This window comes from Pyrus communis, chromosome 10 (genome assembly GCF_041283825.1).
Source record: "Pyrus communis isolate YQ-2024b chromosome 10, ASM4128382v1, whole genome shotgun sequence".
NCBI classification, from domain to species: Eukaryota; Viridiplantae; Streptophyta; class Magnoliopsida; order Rosales; family Rosaceae; genus Pyrus; species Pyrus communis.
Window position 1 is genome coordinate 14768603 of NC_142574.1, and position 23412 is coordinate 14792014.

General features: G+C 38.3%; 2 protein-coding genes across 3 annotated transcripts; one reads left to right on the forward strand and one right to left on the reverse strand.

Moving 5' to 3' along the window:
- Positions 1-1937: 1937 nt before the first annotated feature.
- Positions 1938-3896, forward strand: LOC148693559 (putative carbohydrate esterase At4g34215). Of its 2 annotated transcripts, XM_088678801.1 has the most exons (3): positions 1938-2574; positions 2705-2885; positions 3281-3896. In XM_088678801.1, exons 1-3 carry the CDS (start codon positions 2032-2034, stop codon positions 3394-3396), a joined length of 840 nt encoding a protein of 279 aa, XP_088534927.1. In that variant the 5' UTR covers positions 1938-2031; the 3' UTR covers positions 3397-3896. The 2 variants fall into 2 exon arrangements, with proteins under 2 accessions (XP_088534927.1, XP_088534928.1); XM_088678802.1 differs by lacking the exon at positions 2705-2885 and having other exon boundaries at positions 1941-2574.
- A 14719-nt stretch (positions 3897-18615) lies between these two features.
- On the reverse strand, positions 18616-21834 carry LOC137727250 (G2/mitotic-specific cyclin C13-1). The gene is made up of 7 exons (XM_088678051.1): positions 21318-21834; positions 20325-20557; positions 20153-20228; positions 19955-20067; positions 19608-19806; positions 19154-19288; positions 18616-18971 (listed from the first exon to the last, which is right to left on the reverse strand). Exons 1-7 carry the CDS (start codon positions 21711-21713, stop codon positions 18900-18902), a joined length of 1224 nt encoding a protein of 407 aa, XP_088534177.1. The 5' UTR covers positions 21714-21834; the 3' UTR covers positions 18616-18899.
- Positions 21835-23412: the final 1578 nt, after the last annotated feature.

A 23412-nucleotide genomic window follows, 5' to 3' on the forward strand; every position in this document is an offset into this window, starting at 1 on the left:
ACCACCACCACATTAATTCTGCCAAAATTGGCACGCCGGCATTCACTAGAAGAACGTAATTAGTTCTTAGTTACTCGGTCTATGCCCCACGTAATCTTGGTAGGTTTTAGAGTCAACAAATTCACAATGCAATTTGTAAACGTGGTACAAATAACTTTTCATATATTGCTCATTCTAAATGAATGAATTCGACGGATTCTTGGTTTTATTTTTTAATTTTTTAAATTTAACTAGTATATGCCCACACACAAAGTGTGTATGAAATTTTTTATTTTTGTTTTTAAAATTGCAGAAGAGAGTGAGAGAGAATGTGAGAGTGGGGAGAGAGGGAGAGAGGTTTAATTTATTTATAATTTTTTTAATTTTTTAAAATTAGTAAACAATAAAATTTTGTTTTGTAAAATTACGTTACAGCCCCTTTTTTTTTTTGTTGTGATAGAAGACTAAATAATATTTTTCACTCTTTTTTAATTGACAAACAAAGTTCTATTAAGGGTTTTTATCACCAATGGCCCCTGAGATTGACCAAACTCATCATTTTTGTCCATCACTTTCAAAATCAATCAATGTCGTCCCTAACATTCACTACCACACATCAATTTGGTCATTCCATTTAGATTTCGTCAATTATTCTGTTAGTTTGTATGTGGGACCCACAAATCCAATAAAATTGTGACATGTGAATTACAGAAAAGAATGATTTTTATCACAAATGGTCCATAACATTGATCAAACTCCTCATTTTGGTTCCTGAGTTTCAAAAATCAATAAATTTGGTCTCTGGCTTTCACTACCGCACATCAATTTAGTCATTCTATTAAAATTTCGTCAATGTTTTATGTAAGCATGATAATATGGTCCCATTAATTTAATCATATGGCGCCACATGGATTAACTATAATTTTTTTTTAAAGATTTAAAACTAAAAGTAAAATAAGAAATTAAAAACTAAAACTAAAAAAAAAAAAAAAAAAAGACATCATCATCTTCATCCATGTATGCTCAAAAAGAAAAGGAAGGCATCATAACATCACTAAAGCTCTTGACCTCCCAAAATCCTCATTCTCTTTAGTTAGTTATAATCCTATCAAATTTGAATTAAATTTGGATTCGATTATATCGAATTTAGATTGAATTTTATTTCCCAATTGGAATTGTGGGATGGAAGAGAAATGCTAGCGTGGAATACGTCACTCTAAAAAAATAGTTTCTTATAATTAATCCACTTAATGCCATATGATTGGATTGGTGAGATCACATCAGCATACTAACAAAAAATATTGACGAAATTTTAATGGAATGACTCAATTGATGTGCGATAGTGAAAGTCAAGAACCAAATTTATCAATTTTTGAAACTCAAGGACCAGAATGAGGAGTTTGATCAATGTCGGTGATCATTTGTGATAAAAATCATTCTTTTGTGTAATCCACGTGTCACCATTTTATTGGATTTGTTTGTCTCACATACAAAACTAATAGAATAATTGACGGAATCTAAATGGAAGGACCAAATTGATGTGTGATAGTGAATGTTAGGGACAACATTGATTGATTTTGAAAGTAAAAGACCAAAATGATGAGTTTGATCAATCTTAAGAACCATTTGTGATAAAAACCCTTCTATTAATACGTAATATGTAGTTTAAATACTTGTACAATGTTCCTGCTTGTCGAAACTACCAAGTATTCAATTAGATGTTTTCTTTTGTGTTTTTTTTAAGGGAGTTTTAACGAAAAATCCGCGATACTGTTCATTTTAACGAAAAACTACATTTTTACACTAAAAAGTCAATCATGGTACTATTCACTTTATTCTTTATTTTGTCCTTATCGTTAAAACTCAAAGTTTTCAAGTATTTTTCATTAGTTTTTCTATTTCCAAACCCTTTTTATTAGTTTTTTTTTTTTTTTTTTTTTAATTCATAGATAAACCCCTTTGATTACTGCCTTGACATTTTGGACCAACGCCAAGACAAATACGGCTCATCTGCCCTCAGATTACAACGAACCAAACACCGACCCAGCCAGGATGGACTCCCTAACCCCCGACGCCAAACAGATCTTCATCTTATCCGGCCAGAGCAACATGGCCGGCCGCGGCGGCGTCTTCAGGGACCACCACCACCACAATCGCCAGCGATGGGACGGCGTCGTTCCGTCGGAGTGCCAGCCCCACCCTTCCATCCACCGCCTCGACGCACATCTCCGGTGGGTGCCCGCGCGTGAGCCGCTACACGCCGACATTGACGCCAAGAAGGTTTGCGGCGTGGGCCCGGGGATGGCGTTCGCGAACAAGGTGAGGGAGTGTGCGGGGGAGGTGGGGCTCGTGCCGTGCGCGGTGGGCGGGACGGCGATCAAGGAGTGGGCGCGTGGGGAGCACTTGTACGAGAGTATGGTGAAGCGGGCGAGGGAGAGCGTGAAAGGCGGGGGTGAGATGAAGGGGTTGTTGTGGTACCAAGGGGAGAGTGACACGTCGACGCAGCATGATGCGGATGCGTACCAGGGGAACATGGTGAAGCTAATTGAGAATGTGCGCCAGGATCTTGATTTGCCTTGGCTTCCAATTATCCAGGTTGGTGAGCTTGTAAATTATTCTTCAGTCTTTGCATTCATGGCCATTTTATAAGCATATAATTTAGTTACTAACCATTGCAATTCAAACGCAATAGTTTTGATTTTGTGCATAATTACAACGAAATTAGCACATGAGCATCTTCAACCGATGCTTCAAATTGTCAAGTGGACGCGTAACCGTGAAAAATGGCATCTGGGAGATCATCAAATTGAAATTTAACATGATGTTAAACTGCCACGGAGATCATCCAATTGAAATTTGGTGTTCATCATTTGACGTCTCATTTGAATATGCTACAAACTCACATGGTAATTTTGTTGTAATTAAGCTATTTTCCTTGAATTGGAACAAGTAGTCAATTACAACTCTGAAATTGCGAAAACTGAAACCTCAAAACATAATTTGATCAATTACATAATTTTTTTTTTTTGAACAATTACCATTATCTAAACTAAGGGGAGGGGTTGGGTTTAGCCTCACAATGAGTTAGCAATAATGCGGTTCAAATTCGCCTTTGGCGGCGAGAATCGAACCTAAGACTTCTTACTAACCAGTGAAGAGGAATACCACTAGACCGTAACACTAAGTGGCATAATTTGATCAAATTTAAAATTTCTTTCTTTTATATTGCTATTGATACGTTTTTGATTTTTTAGGATCTCGATTGTTTCGGTTAAAAATGCTATTAATACTTTGTTTACAGGTAGCTATTGTGCCCGGGGACAACAAGTATATAGAGAAAGTGAGGGAGGCCCAATTGGGAATGGAAATCCCAAACGTCGTGTGCGTGGATGCCAAGGGATTGGAGCTCGAAGATGATCATCTGCACCTCACCACCAAATCCCAGGTTCAGTTGGGTCACATGTTGGCTGATGCATACCTCCAGCATTTTGGACCCTCAGAACCCAATTCTCATGCTGCCCTTTGAAGTACACTATCTAATTTCACGGCGTTACTTCTTTTAAGGTGCGTTTGGACCAAGAACTTTAAACCTAATTATTGATACGGTGTTTGTTGGTGTATGACTAATGACTACGACTTTGGTGGGATTGTGTTTTCATTTGGTCGTATGGTTTGGGGACGAGGCCTTACAATGAACTGAATGCAGCTTTCGGGATTTGATCCAATGGGCCTAACATGCCTTGCACTAATGCACCAGATCTTTGTGTTGATGAAAAAATAAACCCTAATCACGTTACGATGTATTGACTTTTTATCTCTCTTTTTCACGTGATTGAAACCGAGGTACGGTAATCTCTAATTAACTGATGACAGGTTTATGGACTCCGTTAATTTGATTGAAACCTTTTATATGTTGATTCCGTTTGTTAAGTTAATTTTATTGTCGCTGATTTTATAGTTTGGTCCCCCTCATGAAGTATACATAGAAAATTATATATTATGATTAAGACAGACTATTTGAGTATATTATGTTAAGTTGCTAACTTGCTAATCATATATGATTTTTACCTCTTCATTTTATAATTAGACAACATAGGGTTGGGTTACACCGTACTATAGCAGATTTTCGTGTTTTACCATCTTATAAACAGAGTAATCTCCGATTTTCATGCAATGTAATAACGCTATTTATATATGATTTGTAAGCAAAAGAAGTAACAAATGGATTGAGCAAGGGCTGGTTGGTATTGTTGTGCTTTGAAAAAAAAAAAATACTTCTGCTATGTTGTGAGAATAAGCCGCTGTGAAATAAAGCGACAGAGTGTTTGGTAAACTTTTTTGTAAAAGTGATTTTGGAAAAAAAAAAAGAGCAGTATTATAGTGTTTGGCAAACTTTTATGTAAAACAGCTGTGATTGTGTAAAATGATCAAAAAGGGTTTGGTCTTATTTAACATGCCTTGGGGGGCCCACTCCTTTTATTTGGTCTCCCTCTTCTTCTCTCTTTCTTCCCTTTTTCCCGTGAGACTCTCCTTTCTCTCTAACTCTCTCTCTATGATACTCTCACTCTCTCTAATTACCGAGAGAATCACCCACACCAACACCAATTTTCGAGTGAAATCCATACCAATATTCCTTGTTTTAGGTGTAGTTTGACCTATGGATTTGAATGGTGGCGTTGCATGTGAAGATCAAGTACTCAAAAATGAAGAAAGCCAACCCTTCCCTCTTGGTGAAAATCTCTTTGACGAGTTGACCTGAGGCTCGACGAAATTGAGGTGCTTCAAACTCAATTCAACCTTTATTTAATTTCAGGTACAACTTTTGTATCCTGCATATCGAATTTTCGCATGAAATTCTTGGGATTTAACCCCAAATACCCTCTGTGTTCATGCCCAGAAATCTGGTGACCTTCTTGGTCATTTTTCCAGCGAACTTGAGATTGAATCTTCATCAATCGCCAAATCTCAACTCTGGGTAACTCTGAATCTACACTGAGCCGGAGAAACCTGGGAGAACGAGAGAGATATGGGATTGAAGTTTTCTGGTTCAGGTTTTGCGAGAGCTGAAAGTGTGAGGAAAGGAGGGCAATTTTGGGTTATTGAAAAATTCATCAAAGATTAGTGTTCACTCGTGTTTTTAAAAATAAGCTAGGTTTTGGAAGCTGCTATTTGCAGCTTCATGTTTTGGGCTTATTTTCATCCAAAACTTTGAAATAAAGTTGATTTTGAGAGTTTACCAAACACCAAATACCTTCCCAACTTTCTTTCATACCCACTTTTTTAAAATCACCTCAATGCCAAACCAGGGCTAAAAGGACCTAAGATATAGTTTGAATGACGTCATCCGTGCAATAGATGTTGAGCTAGGATTTAGATCCCATCCGGATCTTCTTAGGGATACTTCGTACGGTTAGAAATCATTTTGAATTTTTTTATTAAAATTAAATAGAAATAGTACCTAACGAAAGTCGGCCGCACAATGTATAGTGAACGGATAGGATGTGAGGATTCTTAGGATCCTCAAAAAGAAGATTCGGAGAGGATCCTCCGTTGAGCTATTACCGTCACCTATGTTAACGCTCAAAATTTGCAGGTTAATAAATTAAAATATTGAACCCTTGGTGGGTTTGGGGTATGGGCTGAAATGAAATGAACACAAAAGTGTAAGTGGTTCACCGCTTAAAATTGGGCTACTTCCACTGTTTTACTTGGATTTAATTGATTACAAGACTAAAATAGAACTTGGCTAATACATGAACTCTTTTTTTCATCAGACCTCTATACAGATGGTCCTCACCCTTTTATATAGGCCCTCAATGAACCTCCCAGCCTTAGGTCTCCCTAACTTGGCATTTAATATGTCACCTATATAGACTAGGCTGCCAATGAAATGCCGTGTAAAGCCAAAATGGTGCATTATGTCAAAATAATGCATGTCGAGCGTCCCGCTCGCCCTTGGTTATCCAACCCTGCCTGTATGAGTGTCGTTCCGACTATCTTTACATTTCATCTTAGGTCTCTGCCCCAAGTTGGAAAAGTTTCCAATACAGCTGTCAGTCTACTCATGTGCCTCCTGCCCGTCGGAAACTCTTCATATGTCCTGGTCGAGTTGAGCTTACAGGAAATTGGCTTCAGCACTCGGGAGCGCTCCTCTTAGGCTTTGGGCTTCTTGATCTTTTTAGGGCTTCTCGTGACTTCTTTTTAGGTCTGTACAGTTAAATGGGCCTAAAAGTGCCTAACATTAACAATCCGTCCCATAGGCCGTTTAACTTACTACAATCAGTATATTAGTGACCATTTGAATGGTTGTGTTAGGCACATGTTTAATTTAGAGGGTTGCAAACTAGGACGTTGATCTCGCATCCGAGAAAGTGCGGAAAAGTAGTTCAAGAACTTGGATATAATAATAAAATCCGAAAGGGGCTAAATTTTACTCATTTGGTGCATCCAGTCATCCTTTTTCTTCAATCTAATATACCAACGCTGGCATGCCTTACCAAATTTCTGAACTAATTATATGCTGCTGTTTCTTTTGTTTTCATTAAATCATACATTGCTTCAAGTTTTGGAGGCAAGGATGACTATCCCAATTGAAATTATTAAATTCATTTGGCCGGTTCGTTTAGAGATTACAATGTAGAAAGCGAAGGGCTGAAAAGCGTGGAGGAAATCTATCGATGGAACCACATTAATCAAACGTACGATGATTTTGTGAAGAAGATGAGGATGAACGTCCGATCGAGAACTTGTTGCAAACAGCTGAATTCATGACCTTGAAAAAGTGCTTCTTCTTTCGAAATTTGGAGGACTTACCCAACGAGATGTCGTCGGAGACACCGCCTCTAGGTTGTGCTTTTGATGACGGCTTGTTCATCATCCACTAACACTCGTTTTATCCGTTATTGTTTGGATCCGATTTTACATTATCAGTCCGTTGTATTGAAGCCGTTGGATGACTCCGAAGATGAAGGAAACTTTGTTGTAAATTGTAATTACTGTTATAGTAATTACTTTAGAAATATCTTTGACGTTTACAGAGTTGACTTGTGCATGGGATTCTATTAAAATTAATTATTAGTCGATCCAATTGGTATGGGATAAAGGAGGATATGGACTGAATTCGTATTCCATAGCCGAAAACCATGCATGCAGGTTGTATTTTGGATAATAGAGGGATTTGTTGATCATCATCAGTATGGGATAAAGCTACAAGTGCGATTTGATAAACAAAGTAATCCTGATGCTGCACACATTCCAAGTGGTGCACGTGGGTTTGGAGGTAAAAGGACTGGATTCATACATGTACGTAGGGAATTAGGAGACCATTTTCCATGCAATTCATGCATGTAGAATCGTAGATGATCTGGTGAATGGGTTATAAGATATGGCGCGTGGTGCTAGGAATTTGAAGTTGGCAACAATTCTAAATATGAGCCTTATCAGGAGACTAGTGTATCTGGTCTGGATGCAAGGAAAATGCAGTTGCCAACTATTCTAGGATATCAAGATGATGACAAAGGCTTCTGTGATAGCAATCTCAGATGAGTGATCTGCTTTGGGTCGGAATTGCACGGGTTAGCTAGTAAATACTTCACTACTATAAATATGAGGTGTTGTGCAACGTGCAAGAGCCCCTCCAAACTAACACACAACTGCGCTGTGCAAACAACTTCTCAAAGACCTTGAGATTCTTTTTTTTTTTTCTTTTTCCCGCCCACACACTTTCAGTTTGGATAAATAGCACCGTGGAGGCAACCGAAAACATCTTCATCATCAGTTTGGATAAATAGCACTACAGCCGTAGAACCAGCCGAGGAGGAGCACCTTCAGTTTGGATAAACAGCACTGCTTCGAGATCGATTGGTTATTTATCCAAGTCTCGATCAACAAGGATTTCCAAGTCCTTATTGGAAGAGGTCATCTCATTAGCCTTCTTGGCGAAGTGAGGTGTTACCAGGTTACTACACTGAAAGCCGAATTTGATATTGAACTTCGCAAAACTAGCAGCTTTATCTTTAGGCGTCTAGAACCCAAAGGCCGAGACGTGTTCCTTCCTCGGTCGTAGCCGAGAGATCAAGAAGTCAGTAGCGTGCCCAATGCCACATCAACATTCATTTTACTCCCCGGTCGAGCTCGATCGACAAGTTGGCAGGCCCTGCATTCAACTGAATGATGTAGTTAGCTTATTAATTACTCCGCCTGCACACCACATAAGTTAGGTAGTTTTTAGGATCAACAGTTACATAAGGCTGGTACATTGCATATAAAGACTTCATGAACAAGGAAGATGAAGAGAATCTCAAGTGGATTCAAATATTCAACAAATATGACGTGTACTACAAGGGAGCCCTACATTGATTTCTTTTAAGTTATAATTGAAGCAAAAATGAAATTTTATTCAAACACTTACTCTTTCACTCACCAAGACAACAACATACCAACCTAAGAATCATGTAACATGCACCATATATCCCCACCCATGCACAATTTGATTTTTGTTATAAAAGCAGTGTGAATGCCCACTGAAAAGGTAGTATGGATGAAGATTTTGGAAGATAATTAATGTTTACTATTCACTTGATGGCTTTGGTTCCCATTAATATATTAAAATAACTCATGTGATACGTTTGTTAAGTCTTGACTTTTGCTTATAAAAGATTGAAGAATACAAGAAAGCAGTGAGGTGAGAAACATACGGAGGAAAGGAAGAGAGAAAAGAAGGAAGAGATACAAAAAAGGGAAAGAAAGAAGAGAGATGCAACAAAAAAATACCAGTGAGCCAGGCTAGAGAGGAGAGAAACTAGTGAGAGTTGTTTATATTCTAGTACTACATCACCTGAAGTTGGCGCTAAGCGCATCACATACGAATCTAAACATCTAACCTTGGGACAAGCTGGCGACTTTGGATCCAAAGCGAACACAAAAAGTGCATGTGAACATACACGTGAAGCTGGTCCTTGGCCAGGACAATACAAATAACTAAGAGACATTGTGCAAATATGTAATAATGAGCAGATAATATGCAAGGATGTCATGCCACAAGTTTAATACTCACAAATAATATTATAAACATAAAATGTACAAAATGTCTATTTGTAAAGCTAAACATGGCATGTCACATCATAGTACATTAAAGCAGTCGTCGGGGAAAACCACATATACATATATATACATAAAAATGAAAACACCCACTCACAGTTACTTGCGAGGTCGTAGCCGTTCTATCTAGAAAAGGCAGGGTCACAATAGTAATCTCAACTAAACATAATATAGACTCATTAGTAAAACTCAATTAAAACATTTGAATTTATAAAAACGGAGTGCGAAAATGGAACTAGTATGTTGGAATACCTGAGAAGGGGTCTGGGGAAATTTTCGAAAGAAAAATCAACACCAGACAACTTTGACAGTCAAGGGTTAAAGTTAACAGAATATTACATAAGCAACAAAAACACATACACCATTAAAGGGTTATAACCACCAAGAAGGACTAAGCAAGAACTAAACGAACTGAACAATTCAAACAGAAAATGGGGGTGGACATGCCACCCGCGAGAAAACACTCCCATAATGCAAGAAAATAAGGCGATGTGCATTTTGAACGCCACTTGTGTGGCGATCAGTCGAGTCGGTGCATAACCTCTTTGACTCGTCTGGTATTTTAATTCAATTTGATAGGCAGGAACTTAGACTTTCCTCCATATTAATGTTCACAACGTCTTGTTACCGTGATAGTTTTAGAGATATCTAATCACCAACTGTAAAGACTCGATTAGTAGGGTGTTCATCAAAGTATTGAAGAAATGCAGATCTTAGCATCCTATGTATTTGGTCAGTTCTCTCAAATTGTATATCCGTCTAAGAATGACACGCGATGATGCAGGGTAGACGAGCACCCAAGGTTGACAGGAATGCCTTCCAATACTTAGAAATGTAATTGGGATCACGGTCAGAATTGATGCTGACCGGGATAATAGAGAATCTGACAAACTCTAAAATGAGGGATTCTACCAAGTGGTCTAGAGGGAAGTCTTCGTGGACCGGCAGAAGATGCGCTGACTTAGTGAGTCAGTCGACAATCACTGAAACATCATTATAGTATTCACGTGTACAAGGTGTCTCGTACAAAAAGTGACTGCAACAACTCGAACAATTTCTTTCTTTCTGCTTTGACCTGTTGAAATATCAGATTTTTACTTACTGACTCCATTTTCATCTCAAGTAAAAAATATACAAGTTGAACTTGGAAATTAGTTAAGGAGGTATCTTGATGATTTGTAAGTAATGTCACATCAGTACTCATGAGTTCTAATTGAAATGGGATATGATAGGTTAAAGGGTATTTAGTCATCTAAAAGGTTCTTCTAGCGAAGGTGTCAGCTACTAAGTTTGTACGACCGGGTTAGAAACTTATTCACATTCAGCGTCTCAAACTAAATTGACTCTCCTTGGTCAACTTGTGAGGAAAAACACCATAGCCAAAAAATCGTTAACAACCCACCAAAAGTAATTGAAAAGACCAGGACATCTTGTATTTCACAACACTTTGTGATAATTTTCAATTTTCTACAACTGCAATCTTTTGGGGAATAACAAGAACGACATCTGTTAAGATTATGTGTCTCAATAGAAACTTAATCTAAACAGAAATGGCACTTGTTAAATTCATTGTAAAGTTGATTCTCTCTGAAATCGATCAGGTCTGATTGTCGATGTTTAGAAAGTTTGACTTTGTTGTTGGAGTAAACAAGGATGTCGTCGATAAGCCTATCACGAATCTGTCGAGATATGGGCGGAATGCCCTCCGTTATGTTTATGAATGATATTGGAGCGTTCGTCAACCCTCATGACATCACAAATAATTCATAATGTCCATGTCGAGTCTTGAGTCTTGGAAACATTGTCGTTTTTGATCTTCAGCTGGTCGTAACTAGACTTCAGATCAAACTCAAAGAGAGCTCGGGCTCTACAGAGTTAGTCAGAGAGACCATCAATTCGAGACATGGACCAACAATTTTTAATTGTCATAAATTGAATTACTTGTAAATAGTGTGCAATCTTAAGGTTCGGTCTTTCATCTTCATGAATGGGATAAGGGGTCTCTCTGGTGAAGGTTCAAGGAAAACAAGTGTTATACCTGGAAGTACATCAAGTGACAATTGATCCTTCAAGATTTGCAATTGCTTTTCCCTTTTACGATCATCTGTATTAGCATAAACAATAGTAACCTCCAGTTGCACTTCTTTTCCACATCCGCAATCAAAACCTCAATAATAAATAAATAAATAAAAACTCACTATATTTGACAAGCAAAGTGTTATTTTCTTTCTTCCACATTAAACACAAACTCCCCACACTCCCTTTTGGTTCAACAGCATGCATCTCTACCATATGCAGTCTTCTCTTCAAATACTTATAACAGTGACTATGATTTTTTGTTTCAATCAACGCCACCATCTAGGGGAAGTGGAACCTATTATGCTCTACTAGATCATGAACTACCAAGTCCTCCCAAATACCTTGGCAGTTCTAACATAAAATCTTCATTGCGATCGCGGAGACCCCTCCCCGATGGTCTATGTTGCATGCTCAAATGCATAAACTCTTTTCCTTACTCCGTCCATAACCTCCTCAAAAACCATATCTTCCTTCACACGAGTTGTCAACGATCTCTTTCTCCATCCCCTATCATCTGCATCAATCAGTGGAAGCAAGTCAAAAGGGTCTAAGTCTTGAGTCATAACTCCGTCATTCACAACTAATTATTCCATCTGAGCAACCCTTTCTAAGCCAGGTTGTGACTGAAAAATAACACTCCCACCCGCTGGTTCTTCCTCTTCTCCATTTACGACAACATTCAAGTCAAAAACAACCTCATGGTTAGAATTCATCCCCATCTCAAGATGGTCATTCAAAACCACCCCAATGGTTACCAAGTCTACTACTCATCCATGCTTAATGAGTCTCGCATCAAAAGCCCACTCTCGCTCCTTTCATCATTGCTCTTTAGCTTCTTTCCCTCTTCAAATTCTCTCTTGTACTGTCTCAGTACCTGGAGACTAGAACCCCACACCATCAGCATTGCTCGACTCCCCCAACATTGAAGACCGCCTCCAACTCTCATTATTCGAAGGCTCACTCCTCCACATATTGCCATAACCCCCAAGTCCACTTCCCCAGCGGCCCGACATTAATCTCATATTTCCACCACCATGCACTGATGAGCGGCGAGAAAAAGTTAAAATTAGATTGCCCCAAAGATCAAATTCAACATCTAAACCCTTAAACCCATACAACTTTTCAACCTCTTGTTCCGTGGAATTTTCACCCAGCACCAACTCCTTGCAAACCCTAGTTACATGGCTCAATTTTCCACAAATCAAACAATAATCTGGCAAGCCTCCACGCATCAATGGTTCACGAATATCACATGAGAGTTTTGACTCTAAGAAACTACCCTATGCAATCCCGTCCATCATCCTTGTCCACTTTTAAAACCTTCCTAATCACAACACTGATAGCCTTGACTACTACTTCAATCATACTAAGTGGCAGAACGTTGTTTAATTAGACCCAAATAGTCGCCAAGAACAGTAGAGCATCACTCGCACGTCCCTTGTGAGAACCGTCCACCACCAACACCATGTCGTCTCTAAACACCCAAGGTTTATTTATCTCCAAAACCTTAAGCATATCTTTCTTACCAACAAATCTCACAAAAAACCATGCACCTCCTAAGGCCCTAATTTAAACCTCTTCCTTTCCTCTCCACAGGGGGGTAAACTGATCAATGAAAGCATGATCATTCGCTTCCTTTACTGTAAACACTTCTGCGATCACACTATAATGGAAGCCCACCAATGCCCTTCCACATCCCTTGGCTCAATTTTTACCCCAGTTTTCTCCTTGTTTGATAAGGAAAGGATTAACCCAAATTGTTTCTTTAACTCCTCTAGGTTCATCTTCTCCATATTGGACGCTATACACAATCCCGGCCTAACACTATGATAACCAATCACCGCCCCTTACGAACTCAGTTTCCGTCGTCCACAAGAAAATGTAGATGAAACCCTTGCGGCGCACTTTTCCCTCCTTGCGAGGACATACAATACTTTAATAAACCTTTACATATATTTAGGAAGGCCAACTTTGTTGCTGATGCTCTTTGTTGTTGATGCTCTTGCATCTATTGGTAGGGATGTTCAAAATTTGCATGTTTAGGAATCGTGTCTTCCTAGGAAGGCTTTGCAAGCTTTAGCATTTGATGCTAGACGATCTGGTTGTGTAAGAGGTTTTTTGCTTTGATATACTCTTTTTCTAGCCAAAAAAAAAATTATACGTAGTATAGATAATAAATACTAATTAATATTGTGAAAAGAAGAAAGAAAACAACCCTTGATTCCTCTTTTCACAAACGTTTATTACTAGCATTTGATACATTATTTTCCCACCATGTACTTACTCATCATGGAAAAGAAAAAATGATTTCTCATGTCTTAATTCATTTTCGCATCAACCAAATGCACTAGATGTTTACTTATTAAGAATGAGTATGAGAAAAAGTGTAATTATTATTCTAATTCTTAACTTCCACACATTTATTAGCACACATAGTACATGGGTGACAAATCCCATCTCAAAATCAAGATCCAAAATCAATCATCCAATTAGACATGACCCGTTAACACGATACGAAACGACACGAAAATAACAGGTTTCGGGTCAACAAAAAAACTAATTGGGTCACACAATAATAACCCGTTAATAACAGGTTCTTAATAGGTTTACACAAGAGTGACATGCGGGTAACCCGTTTCGACACATTAAGAAAAAAGTTATTTTGATGATTTTAATTTTTTAAACTACTTAAAAGACTTACTATAAAATGCAATAGCCATAGTGCATATGTATATATTGTATATTACTATATATTATTATATTATTATTGACACACCCCGACCCAAAAAGTCCACTTAGACCCTGAATCGAGCTATGATGGCCGATACCTGAAAGGTGACGAAGCCATAAAATGTGATAGAGTGTAGAAAAATGTGAATAATTTGAACCTAAAAATTTTAAATACCAGAGTACGTTGTGAGCAGGAACGAACCCATTTTACACATGACGTCAGAGCATAAGTAAGGTACAAAAGTGTGGGTAAGAAGCATACCCTCAAGAGTATCCATCAATACTAAGATTCGCCACAGATCCTTGTCGATACAAACTCAGCAGCTAAAACCTAGAGCGCACCAAATAGAGAGTGTGAATGAGCAATAAAACCAAACTTCCCAAAGTTATTACCTCTCTAAAAGTAATGCCCCTCAATGTAAAACCCGTATCGTTTTCCATAAGACAATACAACATATATACATATATCTAAACCATACTCAAAAATGGCCAAAACCATGGTTTGCCGTGTCCATCAACTCCACCATGCATTAATAAGTAGGCCAAATGAACTTAATCAATACAAAATGATATATCAGTCGGAGTCATCTAATGTGACCTATACGACTGCACCCATATCTCGTCAATCAATGCTAGCACTTAAGTCGGAGTCACCTCTTGTGACCTGTACGACTTATCCATATCTCATCAATCATGGCTAGCATATAAGTCGGAGTCACCTCTTGTGACCTGTACGACTTATCTATATCCATATCTCATCAACCATAGCTAGTATATAAGTCGGAGTCACCTCTTGTGACCTGTACGACTTATCTATATCTCATCAATCATGGCTAGCATATAAGTCGGAGTCACCTATAGTGACATGTATGACTTATCTATATCTCATCACATATCTCATCAATCATGATGGCCAATAGCTCAATAAATATACCTGCACACGAGTCAGAACCACCTAAAGTGGTCTGTATGACAAGGTTGGATGTAAATAAATACACTCAAATGCTACGATCACGTGAAGACTGTGCGAATAATCGCGGGTCACCTATGAGTCGGAACCACCTAAAGTGGTATGTACGACAGGACTGTGCACCTACCTTGGATCCAAGGTGAGCGTAAGGTGCGGGAGGTGAACATCACATGAAGGACTATGCCTTAGCCACGAGTGGGAGCACTAACACCAGGGTGCAGGTTTATGAGCTATAATATATCTTAACACAATCATACTCACTGCCATCACTATCATCAACATGTACTCACCTAAAGCTTATCTGGGCGTCCGTGGTGTCATTTAGCACTTCAAAGCATTCACAATAGTTAGGTTCAAGTAATATCCATATGAATATGCCATGATGCAATCTAAACCCAAACATTTCATGATATTCTCAAAATATATAATACGGCGTAACATGTACAATCAATAACACCCTACTCCCAAACTATTTACTTTTGAGAGTAATCATCAGTAATAAGCCCAATTAGACACTAGTTAAATTAACTATCATTACTTACCTTTCCTTACTTCAATTTCTTGATTCATCACGCATTGATTTATGATCAACATTTAATCATCAAATCATAAAGCCAAATCTCACACTTCCCACCAATGTCCCTCACATTGCTCAATTCACTAAACAAGGCTATTGTCTCGATCATTTAATCTCATTTATTATATGGATGCATTTAACGTCTTGCTAGACTGACGACGTACCCTAAACAGGGATCAAGCCATTCGTAGTTCGCAATGATTAATTGTAGGTAACAAGCATAGATCACTTTAGAAGTGCTTGTGGAACTATCAATTATCTGCTTATGAAAGAAAAAGACCCACTCACCTGGAGTCCACACTATGATTATCTTGTACGCACATCGAGACATCACGATCTATCGTCGCCTGTGACCAATTATCAAATCACGTCTCAAAGTTCTTACCGATAGAATACATAATTTACATAAAACATATCCTCAAGGACCTTCAAGAATAATTTGAGACCCATTGACCAAAAGTGAACTGTCGATCTTTGATCGACGGTAGGGTCTACAGCCCTGTATAACTCGATTCGGAAGATCCGCATATCAGATTTCCAATCCGTAACTTCCAAAGATCCACATTATGCTTTTAAAATAACATACTAAAATTTTATTACGATCCAACGGTTGTATCCTCACCAATTCCCAAAACTGATTAACGGTTAACGTTTTATTTTGTAAACTTACAAATCCAATTCGAAAAGATCTATACATTGGATTCCCAACCATAAGTTCCTACACTCTTCAAATATTATTTACTATAATGTAACAAAGTTTGGTGACGATCCAACAGTTGGATCGTCGATTCACATAAATACCTATTAATGTATCATAGAGAATTTAGGTTTCAACGATCAACCTACGTCATTCAAATATCAAGACTAAATTCAATACATTTAATATAGCCAAAAAATAGCATTGGCAGCCCACTGGCCATGTGCCGCCGTGGGTGGCGGTCGGCAACCCTGACTCGCCGAAAAATCCAACTATTTCCAAAAATTACCAAACTTTACAGTAATGAATATCTCAAAGAGATGAACAACTTTCATACCTGCCACAAAGTCCAAAAGTGGACGAAAGGGGGTCAATTTTGCTCACAAAGCCAGCGGGTGCCTAAAACTTCCCGACGTCAATTCGTCATCTACAGTGGTCCAACGGGGTCAAGGCTGGTTGGGATTTTCTCCTGGAATGATGTGCTACAAAGCCCAAGTGGTGGCATCGGCCATCGCTCTGCCGATTTCCCCAAAATTTGAAAAAGGTGGTTGGAGTACTATTGATTTTCGTCAACTTTCGTGGCCTCAAACCGCCATATACCGTGGTTAATCAAGGTGGTTCATGGGTGGATTTTGTAGAGGGGAATGAGAGCTTCAAGATGGTTGTGGTGGCATCGAAAATCTCCACCGGAGTTGGCCGGAATCAGCCTTGGAAAATGGGAGCTCGCGGTGGTTGTGGGTCCACGGGAAGGCTACTCCCCCTTCTTTTCTTTTTTTTTTTTTTGTTCTTCTTCTTTTCTGATTTCTCATTGGTCCTCCATCCCTTTTAATTTGATTGGTCCCTTTTTCTCTACTTAAGGCTGATTAGTTAGTCTTCCCACAAGGTGGGAGTTCAAATAATTTAACTACCTTTAAATAACCAACTTCAAACGTCCATAATTATACCGTTATAATTCGGACTCGCAAACAGCTTTCGCCTATGCATTCGTAGTGGCAAGTACTACGAGGATATGCTAAAAAAATAAGTCATACGTCTCTCTAACCGATGATCAACGGAAGTCAAAGTCCTTGCCTCTAGGACATTTTCGTAAATTCACGCTTCTAAAATTAATAAAAACATAAAATTTGGGACGGGTTGTCACAATTATTGTATATAAATTTAAAATTTTAGGTTTTATTTATTTATTTTTATAGTATATTATAGGCAAAGGGTGAGATTAAAAAAATTATAAAACACATTAAAAATAAAAATACCAAACACATTAAAAAAAAAAAATCAAGTAATTTAAAAATGCCAACACATTTGAATGCTTTACAATGTTTGGTTTTTTATGCTTAGTTTATGTAGAAGAGAGTGTTAATAAGCCTTAATGAAAACATCGTCAATATAACTTTTGAAAACAACATATCAAGTCAAAGTTCAAATACCATTTCCCTTGGTGATTGATGAAAATTGAAGGGTTTTATTGTCAAAACGAGTAAAGGCTTCTCAACCTTGAAACGCAACTCTCTTCATTTTGCATATCGTTGAACATTTGCTATTCTGTATAAATGTACTAATATTTTTTTCATTAGACTCTTATTTTGGGGTATGTAATATTTGAAAGACAAATGTTTTTTTTTTCTATGTTTTGAAGTAATATTTATGTAACAACGTAGTATGCATATACTAATTTAGTATTATGTTTTCTATTTTTTAGGGGTTATATTATGTTTCATTTTCATTATTTATTGATTTAAAATATATTTTCCTTAACGCGTAATGGGTCGGATCATATTACCGGATAATATTAACGGGTCTATTTCAGGCCAGGTCATATTGCTCGTTTACTTTAACGGGTGTTACACAACACGACACGTTAAGATATCGAGTATGTCACGAAAATGACACAAACATGGAAAACACGACACAAATGCCAGGTCTACATCCAATACCTAAAAATTAAGAGTAAGATCAACTAAGAGGTAGTAGTTGTGTAGATGGAGGTTTACCACAGCAGCAAAAAAATAATGACATCTACAAACGCTAGCATGCATTCAATTCTACCAATCACCCTGTCCCATAACAATTAACAATTTAACTCATGCTATTATTTGTAAAAATTAAAAAAATATATTAAAAAAAAAAAACTAAAATTCAGTTGTGATACGATTTCTATTCTTTGCTGATCCCACACCTAAAGCATGAAAACAATTAACAATTTAACTCATGCTATTATTTGTAAAAATTAAAAATATATATTAAAAAAAAAAAAAAAAAAACTAAAATTCAGTTGTGATACGATTTCTATTCTTTGCTGATCCCACACCTAAAGCATGAAAACAATTAACAATTTAACTCATGCTATTATTTGTAAAAATTAAAAAAATATATTAAAAAAAAAAAACTAAAATTCAGTTGTGATACGATTTCTATTCTTTACTTATCCTACGCCTAAAGCATGAAGAGATAGGATAAAAAGTAAAAAACAAATATAGCTTGATATGCCTCAACAAAAGTATCCTTTATTTCACATCCATGGAAATTTACAAAATATTATTTGGTCCAGAGAACAAACATTGTCTTTTCTCCAAAAAAAAAAAGAAAGAAAGTATAATCTCCAGAGCTGAGGTAATGTCCCCTCTGCAATCTGTATCTGACTCTGTAGTGCAAGCACTGTCTTTAGCTTGCTCTTACTAGGAAATGTGTTGTGTTGAAAACTCGAATGATATTTTTCAAAACTAGGTCAAATCAAATGTCATCTTCCTCCTTCAAGATCTTGGAGATATTCATGGGTAGATGGCCTCAAAATAAGTTGCAGGAATTTCCGAGAGCAAAGACAGTTTTGCCACGCTCTTGTTCTGCAAAGAAAAGAGTGGAATCGTCATGGTCAGATAAACGTTTATGGAAAGCAGCGATTACAAGTCCTACAAGTCGGGTAGGGTTCCAGAAATGCAAAGAAACTATAGTTCTTTGGAAGTTAAATCCATAATATAACCAAATTCGCAAGACGCGTAGTTATCAGAGGGTAAAACTGCATTACCTTTGGTCTCATGTACTTTTCTCTTATCGCTTGCAGATAGCTTGATTTTCTGTTCAACTGCAGGTCATGAATCGCAAGGACACACATTTTCAAGTCGGATGGTCTATAACCAGAGTACAATTGCAACGCCAAGCTCTGCCAAATATATAAACTAATTAGTGATCCAAAAATTCGTTCCAAATATTTCTAATAGCCAATCATCAATCTTCCTCTAGCTACAAGATTCTAATTTTACACTGATAACCTATTCCACAAGATCTACGCCTTGCATTATGATGTATTTCTCTTCCCCCACTAATTGTACTCGTGAACTTTGTACAATTTACGCCTAATGTTTATAACTTTTAAAGTTATCACTACCTTCTTAAACTGTATAGAATAACCTATCTTTACTGGTTTTGGAATGCCAAACCTCAGTTGATTACTACACTCCATCCACTCCGTTATTTCTTACCCAAGGATGCACATTAGGTTGGATTGTGAACCATGAAAGGAAAATAGCTGATGCAGCAACAACTGATGGTAGGAACTGGACACAGCTGTAGTCTAACAAACTTAGCTCCAAAAGAAAGCAACTCAAGAATTCGAACATACCAGCAGAATGTAAAAGGAAGTAAATAACAGAATCAGTGACAAACAAGGGAGAGTATATAATTCAGCATCAGAACAGTATGAAGTGGTAGCCGTACTTTGTTGATCTCCAGGGCTTGTAAAGAGCCTGGAAATCCATTGCATTGGTTAACAGTTGTACGACACAATCACATCAGTGCAAGGAAAAGAAAAGCAAAAACAACATATAACTAAGATGACCAAAAAGACATCAAACCATTTTCTTGCCTTAGGAAATTCTTTGTTGTAGGAGGACCGGTGTCAGAGTTCAAAAATTTGACCACATCCCTCTCCATTTCCAACATCTAAATTTTAATTACAAATTCAACATTAAGTTTTAAAAACTCACGAATAGAAATCAACTAACACAAAGGCACTCTAATTGCCCACCTCTTCCACCATGTAAGTATTATCTGTTACATAGCAGAAGTCTTCAACACATGGATGGCAAATCTCTTCATATTTTCTGCATCACAAAACCATACTCAAGTTACCATTTCAAGAATTTCCAGACAACTTTTAAAGTTAGAACAAAGCTAGTATAAGGTATGCAAGTTCGTACGAGGCAACAAACATGCAAGAAACACCAAGAAGCTGTAGCTTGCTCCTGCTGACTGCATATGAAGAAAGGTATCTGTCAAGATATGATACAGCGAGATAAAGGGTGTCTGTAGCAAGCTGGTATTCCTCTGCAACCTCCACCAACCAATCCACCAGAATTTCACGCATGTTTGGCGAAATATCATTTTGAACCCTACCCATGTAACTGGGTGACGGCCTCTTGTTTGCCTCCATCTGAACCACACACTACCAGTCTCAACCATTAACTTAGATACCATTATTCTATCTATCTACAGATACAACTGTGTTTGCTGATGCAAAAATGAAGGTAGAGAGAAAAAAAAAAATGGGATTATGTTGGTTTCATTGTTATACTGAAAAAGTAAAAATTTACACCAACTTAACTATATGTCTTACTTGAGCTAAGCTTCTGTTGATAGCACATTAACCCTATTGATTTTTCTTCCATACAACTGCCTAAAATACACAGGCCGATGGTGCAAAAACGGGTACAAACAGCTTCTGAACAAATCAAATGGATGATATGAAAAGCCAAACTTTTTTTAATCATAACCGTAAACCAAACAAAACTGCCACTTGGTTTTGTGAATCTGAAATCAAATCCAAAAGCTGATTTCCCAAATCAAATGTCAACAACAAATCAAAATTCTTAACATATGATGGTAACCAAACAAGGTGAAGAACTCACAAAAAGGAAACTCACAGATCAAAAATACAAGCAAAAATGAAAGCATGAACCCACCACCTCCCAAAAAAACTGTAAACCCATCATATCTTCAACAAAAAACCCAATCTTAATAATGGGGATTAGATTTCATAACTCCAGATCCAAATAACAACAAAAACCCAACTCTCAGAACATTATGCAAATCAAAACCCACAAACCCAAACATCAAATTTCAAATCTTTACTGGAAGAGCAATACCATCAAGCATAAATTAAATCAGAAACCCAAAAGTTCCAAATGATATACCTCCAAGGAGTGAAGATGCTGATATATAGAAGACAAGCATTCAAACTTGGTTTGATCGACAGAGCTCGCAACAATCTCCGTCTCTTGAACCTCCATTTCTTTCTTCATCATGTTATTCTTCCTCATGGGTTTCTTCCGATCCGAGTTCTGAATCGGCGAGTTGGTGAGTTCGCCCAGGACAACTCGCCTCTTGGGAGCGGCAATCTGCAGGGACGGAGAGGTGGAGGAGGGTCGCTTATTAGAGGAGCGGTTGGTGCTGACGGTGTCGTCCATGATTGAGAAATACTGAGAGGGTCTGGTTTTTCTTTCCTGAAAGCAGCGATTGGAGGATGATGTGGCTGCAGGTTTATCAAGCTTTCGGGAAGACAAAGGAATGGAATGGCGGTATTTTTCCATTTCGAAAATCGTTGTTTCCCGCTCTGCACAGCGTCGATTTCTTTTCCCTTTTTTTTTTTTTTTTTTTTTTTTTTGAGAAAGCTGGATAGATTAATCAGGAAGAAAGGAAAGCCAATAGGAGACCGCAAATACAGTGAAAAAAATGAGGACAGGGCATACAAAGGCGCCACCAAACATGGCACCAGCGTCAACCCTCCCCCATGAGCCAGAAACAAATTACGGAGGACAAGGTAGTCCATCTTTATTCAAGATTCCTACGAACGAAGATTAGGGTCTTTCAACCTAAACAGAGTAGCTCATCTCCGTAGACTGAAACGAAGCAACAAAATCCGCCGCTTGATTTCCCGATTTTCATACCCAAGACCAGGTGCAAAGGGGTAATGAATAACTGATATCCATTATCCGAGACAAAATGGGGTATGTCTCCCATTGAGCATTTTCCAGACTATCCAACAAGCAAGTGATTATATGTTTGCAATCAGATTCCACTACTACCTGGGACATATTATGTTGTTGGGCAAGCATACAACCTTCCATAATCACCATTGCCTCAGCTGCATACACACTTTGCATAGCAATGTCCTTCCTTCTTACCGCTAGACACCGGCCCAAATGATCCCTCATCACCACCTCAACAGCTCCTTGCCCGCAACCGGCCTGCCAACTAGCATCAACATTTATTTATAACATGTGCGGCGGTGGAGGGGTCCAAGATCGACAGTGATTTGGGGGCCGAGAACTAGTGACCGAAGGGATATGCCAGAGCTTTGGCCTTCATGAACAGATCCACTTCACCAACAATGACCTGAATAGTTCAGAGCGGGGATGGAGGCTTTCCATTAAAAAATTGACTTACATCGATCTTTCCAAATATGCCAGCAAGTAAAAGCCACAACCGTAAGGAGAAACTTTGTGTCAACTGAGTTCCTCGAACAATCCTTAGAAACCATGAGTATCCAGGCATCAAGAGTTGTCACAATCATCGGATCCACCATATAGTTTAATGGGCTTCCAAACCACACTTGACTCATCCATGGACAAAGCAGGAGAACATGCTCCACAGTTTCCTCATGTTCGTTGCATAATAGACAAATTGGGGAAGGAGAACATCTTCTTTTAAAAAAGATTTAGCTGTGTCACCAATGCACCCTGAAGCCCTCTCCATAAAAAATTCCTAATCTTCGAAGGAGCATTGATGCCCCATATACACTTCCACACCAAGGGATCAGTAAATCTGGATGAGAAAGGCCGCCGAGATCTTCGATGTTGAGCCCTGTCAAGAAGCCACCTATAACCATACCTGACAGAATACACCCCCTTCTATGTGCCGGCCAAATCAGCCTATCAGGTTGCCTTGAATTTCCAACATGAGTTAAGGATATAGCCTCCCGCTCCGCCTCAGGGACAATGCTGTCAATGGCCTCCCATTGCCATCCCTGAGAATCTGGTTGAATAATGGAAGAGACCCTTTGATTTGCGTCCACAAAAATACCCTGAAGAGGAGTGGGATGTCCCATAGGAATTTTGGGAAGCCATCTATCAACCAAAATGCGAGTCTGGTCCTCACTCATGATCTGCCAGTGGGTTGCTCGCAATAACAGCTACCTTCCCTCCAGCAGACTCGACCATGCCCAAGAAGCTCTACCACCATTTTTCGCTTCAAAAACAAAACATTGGGAAAGTAACAATCCTTGAGCAC